The sequence below is a fragment of the Mastigoproctus giganteus genome, chromosome 7, assembly GCF_048544385.1.
Source record: "Mastigoproctus giganteus isolate SK-2022 chromosome 7, ASM4854438v1, whole genome shotgun sequence".
In the NCBI taxonomy this organism is placed as follows: Eukaryota; Metazoa; Arthropoda; class Arachnida; order Uropygi; family Thelyphonidae; genus Mastigoproctus; species Mastigoproctus giganteus.
Window position 1 is genome coordinate 223,035,718 of NC_143581.1, and position 17,388 is coordinate 223,053,105.

Consider the following 17,388-nt stretch of genomic DNA (forward strand, 5'->3'; position numbering starts at 1 on the left):
GTTAAAAGATTTGATCAAGATTAAGATCTTATTAGATTAAGATATATGGGGATAAAGACTACGTGAAGATTAGGATTCAATTAAATTATAGTGTTTTTAGATTGTTCCGAGAAATGGCTACTGCAAACGAATACTTTACATACCAGAGTAAATTTATTAAGGAAACTTCAAGTTCTAAATAAACATTAATGAATTCTACCTACCGTACACCGTCATCGTGGCCGTTTCGCTGAACCTCTGTCCAGCGATATTCTTCGCTCCGCAAGTGTAATTGCCCATGTCAGCTAAGCGAGCCTGGCTAATGAGAAGGTTGCCCTCATTGGAGATAATGAAATTGGTTTCCTTGCTGGTGTCGATGACGTCACTATTACGTAGCCAGAAGACTTCGGGCACAGGTTCGCCTTCAGGTGGGAGACACTGCAGGGAAATCTGACCTTCGATCTCCACGCTGGTACTCAGGGGCTGGTTCACAAAATGTTTCTTCAAGTCTAAGGGGGAAAAGAAAAAAAAAAAAAAGAGAGAGAAAGGTCAGAGGTTAATCTGTGGGGTACGGGAGAGTGGAAGATAAAGTCAATATCACGTATTTTGAAAATAAGAGGCTACGGAACATTTTCAGTTTCGCTTGTAATAGTTGGCGGCAATGAAGTTAGTCAAAGTAAATATTATATTTATTGGTTAGTACCAGATTTTTTTCATTCCCAATCAATAATTTAATTTCTCTTTATTTATGTTTAGAACCCTTGAAAGAACTCAATAAGTTTCTAAAATATTAGATCAAATCTTGCTTGATGTAATAACTTCCCTATAAACCCCTCTTAGGAGGGAGCCCACTGCAGTTTTTATTCCCCTATTCTAAACTAGGAAACCTGGAATCCGATGAAAGTTATAAATAATAAGCACATCCCATTTTTCCACTTCATCATCCGAAGTTATTTTGAAGGTAGTGTGCTACTTCCCTCCGTACACCGAGGAAATTGTCCTATCCATCTTAGTTTGAGTGAAAGCTTCCTTTTTAAGACGTTAGTAATGCAAGGTACTCTTTTCTACATGCAGTAACAATGCACCAAGTATAGCCTTTCTTAAACTTCTGTTTATCGCTTATAAAGGATTTTTTGATGACGCATTTGTCTATATCAGTTATTCCTTAAGTGATTGACTTAAAGAATAACTGATATAGACACTACTGACAATTTCTGCTTTATTTATAAATTTTAGCCTTCATCAAAATATAACAGTATTTATTAGTATAATTTTCTCAGCAAGAACGTGTTCTTACTTGTATAAAATCAATTTGTGTTTCATTTATTTTGGAAAGGAACTTAGTAGAACAGTGAATCATAGTAATGTGATTTTGAACTCTGGAGGGAAGTGTGGAATGATGGAAATCCATTTTTGTTTAAATTTAACAAGATTGGTTGACGTAGATCGATGAAATTAACAGGATAGGATTCTCTAAACTGTTCAAGACAAGGTAGAATTTGGAACTATTCCGAAGTTATGATGAGATTAAAAATCTATTTTAATCTCAGTTTCGAACAAAAAACTTTTTTTTTTTTTTTGTCAATTCATGTACAGTAATCTTTTATTAAATCCTACCATTCGGCTCCTAAATGGTGGCGGACTTGCATTATAGTTTCGTGACTGATGATGAGAATGGATGGCCCATCGATTCAGTGTCCATTTCTTAAGTCGTAGTTTGCACGGTCTCCGAGTGATGGGCTGTGTCAGCTGCAATATTCAATTCGTCTTCAATCTAATTAATAATGATTGGATGTTCCTTTATAACTAGTTGGGCTATTTTCTCCGCAACGTAGTTTGCCCCGTTGACTAACATTCCCTTCAGGAAGCTATTTATGCTATCCGAAAACTTCGGCCCATAATAGAAAATCTTGTCTTTGTATACAGGGTGTCCCAAAAGTCACGGCGTAATTTGGTGAAATCCGGTGAATTTGAGACGAATAACGTAATAGCATGATTATAGGTTTATTTTTATACAATAAACCAAGTTAGAAACAGAAAAAAAAAATTATTAATAACAAAGGTCAAGAATGAATTTAATTATTGCTTTCCGCATTGCCCCATCAGTGTCCCTACAAATTTTAAATCGCTCAGCAGCGTTGCGGAACACATTTTCAAGCATTTCAGGGGTAATTTCCTGTACTGCCTCCCGAATGCATGGTTTAAGATCCGGTAAATCTTGAATCTCCTTGCGATAGACCTTTGATTTTATGAAACCCAAACAAAAGAAAATCCAAACGAGTTAAATCCGGAAAACTTGTCGCCCAAGATCCTCCATGCCCGACCCACCGATTCGGAAAGCGCCTGTTGAGGTATTCCTGGACAGTTCAAGCGTAATGACATGGTGCCTCATCCTGCTGAAACACTACGCTTGAAATAACACCATCATCAAGAAGTTGGGGTTCAAGAAACTGCTGAAGCATATCAAAGTACATAGTTCCTGTGACTGTTGCTTCCACAAAAACGTAAGATCCATAATTTTTTGACTTTGCCATCCCAAGCCACACATTTACTTTAGGGGAGCCTCTTTGCCATTCTGTGAACTCAGATAGTTTTTGGGAAGCCCAGATACAAAATTGTGGTGATTGATTTTACCACAAGTGTGAAAAGTCGGCTCATCCCTGAACAAGATATGGTCCATTAAGCTGTTATTTTTGTTTTGATCAAAAAGTTCTGTACACATTGCTGCTCGATGTGGAAAATCTTCATGCAGGTCATGCAACAGTTGGATGTGGTAGGGCTTTCTCATCAGTGTCGAACGCAAAATTCTGTGAACTGATGTCTTGGGTATGTTCAGTCTTCGAGATCCCTTCCTAACTGATAATTTTGGGTCCTCTTCGAACATTTCTCGAATTGATTCAATGCTTTCATGTGCTGTCCTTGGGCGTCCACATCTCTCCTCGTCACGCATAAACCCAGTTCTTTTAAACTTATTCACCAGTGCACGAATCGCATTATCTGTAGGACCGGGACTATGAAATCTCCTTGAAAATCTTTCTCTAATTTCACAAAACTATTCCTTTGATGCGTGATGTTCCAACAAAAATTCGCTCTTGAACATTCATCATGAATTTTCATGGTCTGAAAAGAAGATTTTAAAAATTTAACATATTACAAATACGTAAGTTTTATATAAAAAAGAATAAATATGCTTGTCGTAATAAAATTTATTTGAAAATCATTGTTTCACCAAAATACGCAGTGACTTTTGGGACACTGTATATACATATATACGCACACTGAGTGGCTAATTTATTAGGTACACCTACACAACAGCGAAATGATCCCCTTTAACCTTCAGAACAGCTGATTCATCGTGGCATGGACTTAATGAGGTGTCGAAAGAATGCTACAGGATGCTGGTCAATGTTAACTCAGTTGTTTAAAATTGAATAGTTGCGGATCTCTACTTCTCTACCATCTCCTCTGACTGATGCACAGTTTGACTGAGATTTGGTGACTGTGGTGGCCACCGAATTCACTCTCATGTTCCTGGAAGCAGTTCTGTCCTTACGGCATGGCGCATTGTTATGTTGGATACACTACAACCGTGAAGGAAACGTTTTCCATAAAACTTTCTCCCACAGGGGCCAAAATATCCACCTATGACATCAATCTGAATTTTTGCCACCTGGCAGGATTGGTCTATGGACTCATCCTGTTTTCGCAGTATTTTGGTCCTTCCATCGTGAAACACCAGGAAACGTTTTTTAAATCTTCCACTGTCCACAGTGTTGGTGTTCCCGAGTCCATTGTAATCACACCTTATTTTTTGCGGAAAGGAATTGAACCCGGTTCGGTTGTTGGCTGCAATACCTCATCCGTGACAAGGTATATAATGAGCTGTGCGTTCTGGAATGCCTCTTTGGCTACTTTTCTCGTACTGACTTATTTGACTGACCGTATCTGCCTGTAATCCTGCACAACTGTTGTCAGCCGCCCTTCACCTCTCTCATCAACGAGCTCTACCACATGATTGCTGTTGATTGAATTTTATTTGGTTTTTGGACCAATCTCGATACACTCTAGAATCAGTCAGGTGTGAAAACCACAGCAGGGTTGCAACTTCCGATGCTCATACCCGTGCATCTGGCGCAAACTACATGTCACGTTCAAAATCATTTAACTCTTCATCTTGCCCATCCTCACACTGAATTACACAAATAAACATCGTTACGTATCTGCCCAGCACCTGATGTTGTTACTGAAGGAGAGTGACATGGGAGTCGATGCCTAGCGTTGCACTAGACTCTTCCCTATAACATTAAACAGATGTCATGCAAATAAAACAGTTGCTTTTTTGGGAGCTGGTAGACCATGCTATCAATGACGTGTCAATTAGGTGCAAGATTTCTTTATGCTCCTATTCTTACAAAAAATTCTCTGCCACACTGGTCCTTCATTCTGTTACCACTTGGGTAACAGAATGAAGTTCATCGTGTCTCCCGGAATGCTAAATTATAAACTTAAGTATAATAACTGTATAGGCATACACAAAGCGATGAAATAGAATTCGAGAAAGTAGGTTATAACTCAATAAATAAATAAAGTGACATTTTTGTTTATTTTGCTTTTAGTCTAACCAGCCATACTCAAGGATTTTCGGATGGCTGGGTTAGACTAAACGCTAAGACAGTCCGTAGACTTTGCGTATTCTATGTTTCGGGATCAAAAACCGAACATCCCTCGCCCTAGATCGAAAAACTCGGTGCGAAAAGGCCTCAGATTGAAAAAAAAAAAAAAAAAAAAAAAAAAAAAGAAGAAAAAAAAGTTGAAAGGGGCGCAAGCGTTAAGGAATTTAATGATATAAAGTCATGAGTTTGAGGGAGGGCACTTCAGAAAAGCTACCTCCGGAGCAGAAATGCCTCATCACGGCTTTATTACAAGATGAATATCTAAACTGAATAAAAACGAACTTTGTCGAATTTTCGTTTTCATCGAAAGAATGAGGTCTTCATTAGTAATAAAATAATGCGATTTCTATATTCACGCCACCCTTCTCAATATACCTCCAGTCAGCTCATTAGTATTCTCAGCTGGTGTACGGGAAGTAGTACGTAACGTTTCACGAGGTCCAACTCTACGGAAACTATTAGTCGGGACCCGTTCGCACCGGCCCTGATCCCTCGTGTTATCTGATAAATGTGTGTAACTCGACACATGTTTTAGCACGCCACATTTGCCAACTTCCATTAAACCTGGAACAATCAATAGCAAACTGTCACAGCGTGTATTCCGCCATCACGCGGTTCAAACCCAGCTTCACATTCCCCCCTCCCTTTCTTCGCTACTTCCAACACCTAACTATGCCGACTTATTGACTTTCCTTTCTCATTTTACAAGAACGTCTTGGCTCAGTCGCACTTTTTCAAATCGTTACGAATTTCTAGATTTCTCTAAAGCACCCCCCTCCCTCCTTTCTAGCAGTCAAACAAATACGGCCCCCCCCCTCGCTTCACGGTGAGGGCAGAGTAGAAGTTACGGCGGTTCCAAACAACCGAAAATGTGAGCTTTCCGAGTTATTACCCCGGCAGCGTTTCTAGCGTCCATAACGTAGAACTCCTTCCGTCAGAAGCGCACAACGACCCCAGATTCGGACTACATCGATTGGTAGAAATGTTTCCGTATAGAGTTCGTGTCAACATACTCATCACGTGACCAAGAGGGTAAAAGCAGGCCAGCATTACCCCCCCCCCCCTTTCGCTTGTCCTCGCCTCGCGGAGATGTGGCAAGAAAAATATCGAACCTTAAAGTGGAGGCCGTAGAAGACGAAAGAGGCAAAAACGCGAGTTCCTTAAAAAATAAAATTCAAACGGAGAACGTTTATTATTTAAAAGGCGTAGTCACCGATGCCTTTCTAATCGCCATACGCTTTTAAATGCTTTTCTAATTTGCGTATCTTGTTTATCTAAGAATAAATCAAACAAAACGTGAGGAAATATTGTTTATGGCTAACTGCGGAAGCTATAGTTATTGGTCTATCACGAGCTGACTATTACAATAGAATGACGTTAAGTCACTGTGGAGTGTATGTTTGTGTCTGGAAAAGTCTTTTATATCTTTTATTCTATTAAAACAGCTTGCGAAACAGAGCCCACATGCTTCTACTAGAGTCGTGCGATCTTTCATGTTTTTCCCATTTCGCACTGATGGCAGACAATGTATTTTGGTATAGTCCACTTATGGCACTACCTTAAAGCTCTCTTCGTGTTTCCAAGACAACAGGAAGTCGCCAAATAAACAGCTGCACGTGATTACGATTTAATATCCTGTAGTCACGCCGAAATACCAGCCAGGTATTGTGTTTCATGTTTGCTTGGGGAAGGGGTGGGAATAGCTAAAGCCTGACCTTTGTTAACCCCGTATAGATCAACACCTCCAGTTGGTTTTCTGTCTTCTTGAGTTTGTTTGTGCAAGCAAAAAGAAAGAAAAGCCATATGTAATAAGTACTGTTGGGAAGCTTCCCCGCAGTGTTGTAGTGCCATACACTTACTAATATACCGTATAATAAATACATATTAGACAAGAATGTGTTAAACGGGAATCGTAAAAAATGAGGAATTATCTAAGATTGGTTCATTCTTGATTTCAAATGATGAAGTGTTTAGCGTATTGTTCTGTACGAGTATTACGATCTTCATTTTAGTATCTTGCATATGTATTTTCTTGTAGACAAGAAAGAAAAAAAATTTCTGATTTCTGGATAAAATACTAAAGAAAATACTTGTCGAAATTCCGTATATTTATTCTTAAACATGAAAAGCTTTCCGTTCATGAAAATATATATTTTCCTTTTTAACTCCAAAAGTAGCTTGGAGTTAAGTGTCTTGTACCGAGAAACTTTCAATGGATCCACTGCATTTTTTAAAACATTTATGGCCACCACAAAACGTTATTGTATTATATTTATGAATTCAATTGACATTAAACTTGAATTTCTGTAGATTGTAATTTTCAGGAAATACATATGAAGGGATAAATAAGGAAAGTTTAGTTCTACAAGTTTGGAGTTGGACAGTGAATGTAAGTTGAGGCTCGTGTTCGAACTGGTTTTGGTTTGGAAGAGAGCCGTGGAATTACAGATGTCATTTTCGAAGAACAGTTCCAAGCATGCAGTAAAAATATCTATGGGATAGGGATCGTTAACATGATTAAAGTCATTTTGATAGAGTTTAAAAGTTTGAGAGGGCACCAACCCAAAGATGTGGGAACAATATTCCATTTTCTGTTGTGCCACTTGGCTGTACAGACATGGATTTTTTTTTTTAATTCTCTTCGTCTCTATACAAGTCTTCCATAATTTATATATAATCACTATGACAGTTGATTCAGACTCTTAATTTTAAATAAGACATTTCAGGAGACAGTGGATTTGTGATATCTAAAAGAAAAAAAAAAAAACATTTCATTACAGTTATTTTTTGTTTTTTTTTAGGAGCATTAGCAACTAAGGCCATATTGACCTTTCCGCATCCGGTGGTGACAGGCTCGAACCCCGGTCTAATCAAGAAGCGTGTGCTACGCACTGCTGCTCCTTCCCACCTGGCTACGGAGGCGCCTATTTCATTACAGAGGAAGCAATTTTTGTGATATACTTATGCCTAGAAGATTAGAAGTCAGGGCATCCCTACTAAAGACATGCGATGTCTAAATATCTGAGTGTTATCAAAGATGGGCATAGGAGCAGTTTTTTCTTAGCGAGGGTAAAAAAGACAGGACTGAGTTTTAGAAGAGTTGAAGTTTTCTTCTCTCCATTGAAGAATTACTTGGAGATCGCCATACATGGAACTGTCAGTGGATATTCGAGAAGTTGTGGCTGTTGGCGAAGACGGGGGGTGTGGGGAGATACTTGAACTGGAAGTAGCATGTAGTGTACTGTCCTCATCAAAACTATGAATAGGATTTCTATTCTACTGAATGGAAATCCTATCCTACCGTTCATACACAGAAGGAATTAAAGTAAAATTGAAGACCAAGAGCCTCATGCTACCAGTGCTATACATTGTTATAGGGCTAAGCTTCATATACATGGTTTCTGCCAAATTTCTCCCAAAAGAAAAAAAAAAAAAAAAAATCTCTTCATAGTGCCTACTTACCCAACAATGCGGCCTTAGAGTCGAAAACGCGGTAGGGATAATGGTATACATTTCGAATATTGCAATATTTGAACTGCACGCCACAACATGAGATAGATGTATTTAGCATCGAACCCAGTTTGTTCATTGCTATGTACAAAATGAAACTATGCCCGACAAAGTTATACAGGAAGAGAGTTTGAGTAAGAACAGAATTAAAAGTCAAACAAAGACATTTATCATCACCCACAGTGAGCAGACAGAGATACAGCTGGTTACCTAAATGCAAAAACCGAAAAGTAGACCACGTTTAAAAGGCTAACTAAGCACCATCGAATGCCTTAGAAATGTCGAGAGCAACTGCTTGAGTTTCTTCGAACTTTTCCATTTGATTTATTCAAATATTAGTACCAAGAATTGAAGGAAAAGGTGTGTGTGTGTCAGCTTTATTTGTAGATAATGATGTAACAGAGACGGAAGTATGATTGGATAGAATTGCAGCCAATAGCTTTGGCAAGAGGCGAACAAAAGGAAAAAACAAGTTTCATACTCTTATTCTTTTATAAAAAATTATATGCCCGTTGTCAATAAACGGAAAATATCCATAAATACAAATGGACCTGTTGTATTGGATTTCATTGATTAAGGAGATTAATAATGTAAATATCCAGTAATATATTTAATAACAAAATGTAGCTTTCAGAGTAAAATGGACCCCTTCATGAGCAATATACAGATTCTAACGAAATAATGAGACAAAAAATTAAGAGACAAAATATAATAGATACAGAGTTGTGCGCGCCGTGAATGGCCACGAGATTGATCATTTAATTACTGTACTAGATGGGAGCTCATTGTTGGTGCACGAACTTCTGTGGGTCTGCTGCCAGCGTAGCCTCGTGCCTTTGCAGCGATTCATGGTTCTTGAATTGCATGATATGTTGAGCGACTCTAGCCAGAGGTGGCGGCGGAAATTCCGGTATTGGTCGATCACTTCGTAATCGCGTTTAGGGTTAATAAGGTTGTGGTGGAGCGACCAAAAATGTTCCGCTGCATTCTGTTATTAAATACGGTATATTACTGGATATATACAATATTAATCTCCGGAAAATATCCATTTAATTTAGGGGGAAAACCAGAAGTTTGAGTAACAATGTAGTATTACTATAATCCACTGGTTCTCAATCTTTTGCCACTCAAGTCACATTTGAAGTTAAAGGAAGCCTATTATTCATGGCACACCTAAATAGTGATTTCCATTGAACTCAATGGAGTTTTTCTTAATCTAGCGGCACACTAATATGCCCGGGCACACAGTTTGAGGACTACTGCTATGACATATTAAGTTTACCCTCATGGGTCGTAGCCCAATCGGCTTACAGGATCATCGGAAATATCAGTCTCTGCACGGTACGATAATATTCATGGTATGCATTACAGACCATGCATATTATGCGGTCATTTGTTTAATGACCGAATAATAATAATCATCAATAGACATAAAAATTATCAAAATAAACTATACTCTTCCGTGAAGAGTGCAAATTTCAGAGCTGAGGCAATGCACTAGGCCAGTGGTTTTCAACCCTTTTTTTTTTTAATAACGGCACCCCTACTCAATTTTCTCAAAAAAAAAAAAAAAAAAAAAAAAAAAAAAATTATATATATATATATATATATATATATATATATATATGTTATTTATTACAATAATATGATTATAAAAATTACATTTCATAATACAAATTATATATACGGTATATAATTTTATTCTTTGTATAGTGGTACTAAGTAAACATCAATTATAGATCACCACAAAATTAAGATACTGTACACCTTTTTATAATGAAATAAACATATAAATTAAAAAAATAATACGTTTAAGTAACTTAAACCCAAATTACGTGGCACCCTGGAATGTTGTTGCGGCAACCTAAGGTGCCGCGACACTAGGCAATGAATGAGTTTCATTGTTAAGTGTATCTGGTGTATTTCAACCAGCTGTATGCGACTGAATTCCGATTTGTAGAAAGCCTCCATCGAAACTAACATGGAAACCACGATGTTAGTTTGAAATGGAGCCAAACTAACATCGAAATCGTGTGTAAGCTGATTCTAGTTAAGTTTCAGAATTCATCATCATAAATAATAAAACATAATATTGGGGAACGCATTAACGAGGTTATAACCTCTATCAGATCATTGTAATTAGCCTATATTTCCAATTCCAAATTTAATTTTTCTTCCAGACCATGATTTAACCAAATTAATTTTTATTTATTTTAATTTGCGATTATACCTTGATTTTTTTCTATAAATTCAGTTGATCTTTGTAGCAAACAATCTCTAGAATTTTTTTTACGCTAAGCAGGAATAGTTTACGTTGCCAACGTTCAACGTAAATAGCTTGAAGTTTCTCTCCAGTGTGAATATCTCTACACTCTTATCCATATATCAATTGAAACAAACCTGTGAAGTGCTGTACTACAATCTCAGCTGCAAAAATCATTTGGCAGTCACGCGATGATGTTTTTCCACGGTTAATTTAAACGAACTGCGGATTTTACTTAATGACTTCGAATACATTAATGTTTCATTGTAACGCTGTTGAAGTCGGAATATTCTTTACCCTCAGGTATTTGGAACACACGAGAAATATTCATCTGAGTTAATGATGCGACTTAAAGTCGCCGAGATTTAAAGATGGCACGTGAGTCGCTGAAATACGAACAGTAAATTATCAGTGTGTGGTATATAAATTGTAAAAATTTCTGCTGCTTGGTAATATTTAAGAGCATTTGATAAAAAGACCGATTGCATTCTGATAGTGTCACAATTAAAACAGAAGTTACGACAGTTACGAATTTGCTCAATAAGTGGGTAAATGCCAAAAGTCTCCACTTGTACGAAAAAGAAGAGTTTCAAAGGGGAAAAAAAATGACCTTATTTCCAGGAGCAGTTTGCGTGCACGAGACAGGCCGACAAAGAGAAGTGTGTGGTTACCGATATTGTGCGCCAGGCACTCTATTCCGTAGCTCGCCGCAGATAGTGAGGTGTTGTTTCCCTGATGAATGGCCTTGTCTACACCCTATCGAGGAGGAGGAGAGAGGGGAGAGAAGTCAATAGCACGGCCAGACTTAAATCAACGGAAATCGATAGCTCTTGATGCACTAAATGAATAACGACATCATCTCTCGTGAAGGGGGATATTTGGAGTCTCGTGCAATCTGTGCGGACGTAGTTCGTGTCATTTTCTATTGCTTCAGAGTCTTAGCGAAGGGGGTTTTGTGTTCGCACGCACAGGCCCCGTCAAGGCGACACTGCAAATCCCGTGGTAAAGAGCCAGGGCTTGCGTCTCTTCGTTCGACTTCCGTCATTCTGATCCGGAAACCGAAGCCTCGGTGTCCTCTACGGTGTAAAGGCGGTCAGTGGAATCGATTGATGGGGGTCGCTCGAATTTTACGGCTCTCTTGTTGTCGGTAAAACTTGATTAGCTAAATAGCGTCTGTTCCGTACGCTTCTTTCTTCATCTTCTTACCCTGCATCCCATCTTTGGGATGCTTCTCCTGCTCGCCTCCTCCAACCTTAAGCCAGTCAATTACGAACTATGATTAATCACGGGTTTATCACCTAATCCCACTTGTTCATCCCTCTGGATATCGATTGAAACACGGAAACGTTAAATTTTCATCATTTGGCTGATGGCGGAGGAATTTCAGACGCGAGCTTAATCAACCTTCTGAAGGAAGAAAGATTTGCACTTCTGTGTAGGAGAGGCTGGGAAAAGTAATTTTGATTAAACTTTGCCCTTCTACTGAATACTGACTGTTAAGTGAGAAATCACCTATAGTACTCGGGATTATTAAAGAAAGAAGAAAAGGGAGGTGGTGGTGGTGTATGGAATTAGGTGTGCAAAATTCTCTCTGAAGAGAGTTTTCTATTTGTAATTAAAACCAAAATGAGAATATACTTACAGGCCACTTTGACGCCAGCCCTTCTGCTCTTCACCTTCCCGGTAGAAGACCACGCATAGCAGACGCACCCATATCCATCCAACCCGAAATATTCCTCCACTTCATTTCTAGAAACATCCACCGATACCTCCACGTGCCGCACCCCGGTCATGGGGTCCACAAACTCTTGCTGGCTATGGTGACGATGGTGTGCCGTCCGTCCGTTACATTCGAAGTACACTTGAAGAGCATGCCTTGCCTTGCACGTGAGTGTGGCTGGTTTATTTCTTATGACGTAAGTATCCTGAGGTTCCTCCAGAAACACAGGATCATTGGACGGCTCGGGGTCATCTGTTGGCAAGGGATCCAGGAGTAACCCTCCTATAAAAATGCAGATTCATCAATTAACGAAAATAATAAAATAAATTTCATTTTTATTTCTAAAAAAAAAAAAAATTATCACAGTAAGATTATTTCAAACAACTCCAGTAGAAGGCGTGTATTCCTCCTTCCAAACTTATCAACTATACCTGTGAAGAAATGAACGCTTCCTACTCAAACAAGACAAAGCACATCTTAATAGTGACAGCTTTAATGTCAACCAGGGAGCTGGAAGTCAGATAAGAGTAATACGTCACAACAAACCCACTTATCAGGCTCGCTAACATTTGTTGGGAAATCGCTTTTCTTAAGTAAAACTCCCTTGCGTTTAACTTATACGCTTATCTTCTATACCACGTGCGTGTTCGGACTAAATATGGGGCGAAATTCGTTTCCACCACATGTCACAGTAGGCAGCTGCTGGTCTATTACCATGCCACTATTCTACGACTTGATTCACTTTGTCATTGATAGCAAGTTGTGAGTTGGAAAGTTAATAGAACTGCTACGATTGCTAATATTTACATTAACATTCTTACATACGGGTAGATTGCAGGCCTATAAATTTATTAGCAATGGACTAGAGAATAAGCCAGTTTTGGATAAAACTAATTTAAAATTAAGTGAACAGAATCGTGTTAAATAAAGAGGACCTTGCAACATCTGAGCATCACCTGGAGCTTTCGTAAATTACAATGGCAATACTATAATGGGGTTCAAAGTACTTCCTGCTGATGACCATGGTGCATTAGCGAGCGGTTGTCAATACTTCCAGATGTCTAAATAACTGATCCACCCAAGCTGTTTAAATACTGGGGATAAACAAAAAAAAAAAAGTCGACACCAATTAACTGCTAGCTGAAATGACCGCGAACTGCTGTCCGTTCAGATACGGTCCATTAACTCCGCTAACCAACCGCCAGTTTCAGGCCACACACATATGCACTGTTGTCCCTGACACAGCAAATGATTTATCCACCAAATGTTTCAGAAGGGCAAACTAGCTCAGTGTTGGAGTGACCTGACAAACTCAATAAAAAATAAATGTCTGTACTTGGACTGGCTGTCGAGATAGCTTGAAGAAACGGAAAGTACAGTGATCATTTTGAAAAGTTTCTGAGGTTAACATCTTCCCTACACGGTCTTCACTCGGGGAAAAAAAAAATATATATATTTGCAAATAGGCCTAAAGGCGTTGAATTTATTACATTTGAATTTTACTCAAAAAGAAATTCGACTTCCGGAAGGCCAGCGAAGGTTTCAAAGTTTTTCCACTGAGAAGTTGTCCTGAAGAGCTGCCATTCTATTTACATTAGAACTGGTCTCCCTGTATTCAGAGACTCATCAAGTTAATAACAGCAAAGGTTCTCTACGTTTTAATGATTAAGTACTTTGTGTTAATGCCGCAGGGCCAAGTACATTCTTACGATTTTTAAATAAATAAATTATTTATTTATTTATTTTTTTTTTTTTTGCCTAAGAACCGGTTTCTAATAGTGGGGAAAAATTCTGCAGGAGAATTATTACTTCAAATGTTTTGTATTGCCATCTTAAAATGTCATAAAGGCTACTGACACAGAATATCTCTAAAAAAAAAAAAAAAAAAAAAAAAATTGTTTATAGTTAGTTACCATGTAAAGCGTCGTATTGAATTTTAAAGCCAAAAATATTGCTTTTTTAGACGAGTAGTATGTGCTATACTCAGTGATCGACGTATTTTGAACACCAATGTAAAATTTGGCTTGTAGTGGACTCTACATGAAAGTCTCTACTACTGGTATGTTTTGGGTTCTCAACAGGTCCACATCTTTGCTAAATGGGATCTCCAAACTTGTACGCAGTATTCAAGATTCAGCCTAATGGCAGTTGTTTCATATAATGGAATTTGGTTTTGGGTTTACTGGCGCAACAGCAATATATAATGGAGTAATCACATATTTTATCTCTACTGGTAAGGTTCTTTCTATATCATAGGAACTTTGCCAGTAGCGAATCCTTCAGTTTGCAGCAGAATTCAAATCTAAAACCTTTCTTAAACAACTGGCAAATAGTATAATTCATACAATTCTTCCAATGCTACTAGCATTGGGGTTTGTCGAATCAAACGACCTATTTTTCAGCCAGTATAGTTCTGGTGACCCTTGACCTAGGCGTTTCTTTCTATTACGCGAAGTGATGTATTACATGGATCTTTGGTAACCACTGCTACCTATGAAACTTGTTGCTTTTGATGAGCAACAAGGATGTTGCTGCAGCACAGATCCGGTTTCCAAATGATGACCTACACAATAAAACGTGAATCATATTTTAAATTCCATTGTCGTAGCTAGCATCTAAAGAGATTCGCCGAGTAACTAAAGTCAAAACCAGTTATTCAGAAGTAGTATGAAGACTTTTAGATGCCCGGATGAAAACAAGAATACGTCAATCGCTCCTCCCACTCTATATATTAACAGGTTCCATCTACCTCCATTTGATCACAGCCCGGAAACTCGGATTTTTCTCCAGCAGATCGACCGCAGGACACATGCAATTTACAGACATTATATACGACGCAATATGGCCTAAGTTGCTGATGCGCCTAAAACCAAAAGCAACCAACCAACATTAGACTAGAGTCCTACTGTACGAAAAGGTTTATGTTGTTTATTTTGCCGCTTCTGAGAGAGAGAGAGAGAGAGAGAGAGAGAGAGAGAGAGAGAGAGAGAGCGCTGTCTTCTAGGTGCAATCGGCTGGGTCTGTGACAGTTGGTAGGCATAATCATCCTTTTCATTTCTCATCAAATTTCGGTGAGAAGAGGTACGCTGGAAGGGGCAAGGCACGTGGTATATCACCATTAAAGAAATAAAACGTTTATACTAAATAACGTTGGAATTCAAACGATCCCCTTTTGCTGTCTTTCAACCTTAAATCTTTTAACAGTGAAAGCAGAAACACTTGTTAAATCTGCAGCTAGAACAATTATTTCTAAATGTTGCTTGTCGAGTGCGGACGCCCGTCAAAGGGCTCCTCCAATAATGTGTAATATTTCAGTGCCATGTATATACAATGGCTTCAGTTTGATACCTTCCGACACAGATTAAAGTCATCTATCTAGATTTGTAAGCGATTCAAGAAAGAAGATAAGGTAAACAGATATTTACGATTTTTATTAAGCAATATCGAAAACTAATCAATGCTTAAAGTGCCCTTGTGTGTTTCCTAATCTTAATCTCCTCCCAAGGTCGCCCGTGCGAACTGTACCTCAACTGCGTGGGACAGTTGTTCTAATACTGAAAAACCCTATACACTTGTCCTTGCGGGTCGTGACTTAGCAGAATTTAATACTTTCTTGACTATATACTGGTGTGCAAAATTTAAGGACCAGTCAGGTTTGCACCTGTAGCTTCTCATAGGAGTGGCCTGGATTTGGGAAAAGCATACCAAAGGAACCTCGTGAGGTACAGAAATGATGAAAGAAGCAACACCGACACAACAGAAACAAAACGGTACAGAGAGATTATTCAAAAATGGCAACATAACACTGGCTGCCAAGATACAGATGCATCACTTCCAAAGGTGGTCCTCAGTAAGAGATATTGCCACCCCCAACGTCGATGCAGGCTTTGCACCGCCTGTCTATACTTATAACAGTGTTGTTGATAAGTTCTTGCGGTAACATCGTCCATTCCTCTGTCAGCGCCATCTTCAGCTGGTGAAGATTTTCTGGTAGGTGGGGACGTGCTGCTAGGCATCTCCCCAGAGCGTCCCATATGTGTTCGATAGGATTTAGATCGGTAGAACGGGCAGGCCAATCCATACGAACAGTGTCCTCACTTTCCAAAAGCATATCAACAGCTGCAGTGCGATGGGGTGTGGCGTTATCATCCATAAACACGAACTCGGCGCCAATGGCACCTCGGAACAGCCGCACATGGGGAAGGATTACCTCAGTACAGTAGCGTGAACCGGTTACAGTACCGCCTTTCAGTATCTGGACTTGCGTAGTCCATCCAAGATAACGCTTCCCCAGACGAGAACACCTCGACTGCTATATCGTTCCCTTTCAGTGATGTTTGCGGGGTGATACCGTGTGCCAACCTCTCGCCAGATTAGCTGACGTCCAGAATCGCTGCTGAGACTGAATCTACTCTCATCAGTAAAGAGTACCTTAAGTAAGTAAAGATTTTGAAATAGTGTTGGTCCTTAAATTTTGCACGCCAGTGTACAACCTGCACGAATCGATCAGTCAATAACAGCCCTGTCCGTCAATATGAAAAAAAGCAGCGAAGCGCCAGCCAGGCATTAGCAGCGCAGTGATCACCAATTGCAGCCATCCTGAAATACCAGGAAGCAAGGGTATCGCCACTGAAGAGAACAAATCTATCGCCAGCCACAATATTTCAGTGACATCAAATCGCAAGAACGAAGTCTCGGAATTTACCGTGGATTGCATGAAACGCACGAGAATGAGTCGCAATTCAAGACTGCCCGCAGCAAAACCAAAACAGAAAGCCAGATTGCAATAATCCCCTTACTTCCAAAGGATAATAATTTGAAATGTAATAGCCAAACCAAAATTATTAAAGCATCTGCATCGAAATTCGCAGCGTCAACTGCAAGAAAACTACGCAGCTTAATGATGATACAAAAAGACCTATAATTATTGCAATCTCATGTGGCAAAGAAAGAAAAGGAAATCGTGGAACAGATTCTGAAGGTAAATGAGGCTGATTCGAAGAGAAAACCAACATCACTCGGGCAAGCAACTAGGAAATTATGTGAAGTCCTCAGGACAATTGCCAACACCCTACAAGAATTACGTAAGTGTTTCAGTGTCTAACGGCACCAGGGGTTTCCCCCATCTCCGCGTTGCTTTTATTGTGGGTGTACCAGTTCACTGGGAAGGCCAGAGATTTAAAAGTGTATGGATTAATGAAGTGTGGTGTTTTGTACCGTTGTTCCTCTGGCCATTTAGCCGC

The 17,388-nt window shown here is 39.1% G+C and overlaps 1 protein-coding gene across 3 annotated transcripts in view; it reads right to left on the minus strand.

Annotated features, from left to right (window-relative positions):
* Positions 1 to 17,388, minus strand: part of LOC150083720 (netrin receptor UNC5C-like) — a 324,657-nt gene that overhangs the window by 152,886 nt on the left and 154,383 nt on the right. For all 3 annotated transcript variants that reach the window (XM_090378164.1, XM_090378162.1, XM_090378163.1), the window contains exons 2-3: positions 12,068 to 12,427; positions 204 to 488 (exon numbers count right to left, since the gene is read on the minus strand). In XM_090378164.1, coding sequence (XP_090234290.1) covers positions 204 to 488; positions 12,068 to 12,427 — 645 coding nt within the window. The remainder of the gene's footprint in view (positions 1 to 203; positions 489 to 12,067; positions 12,428 to 17,388) is intronic.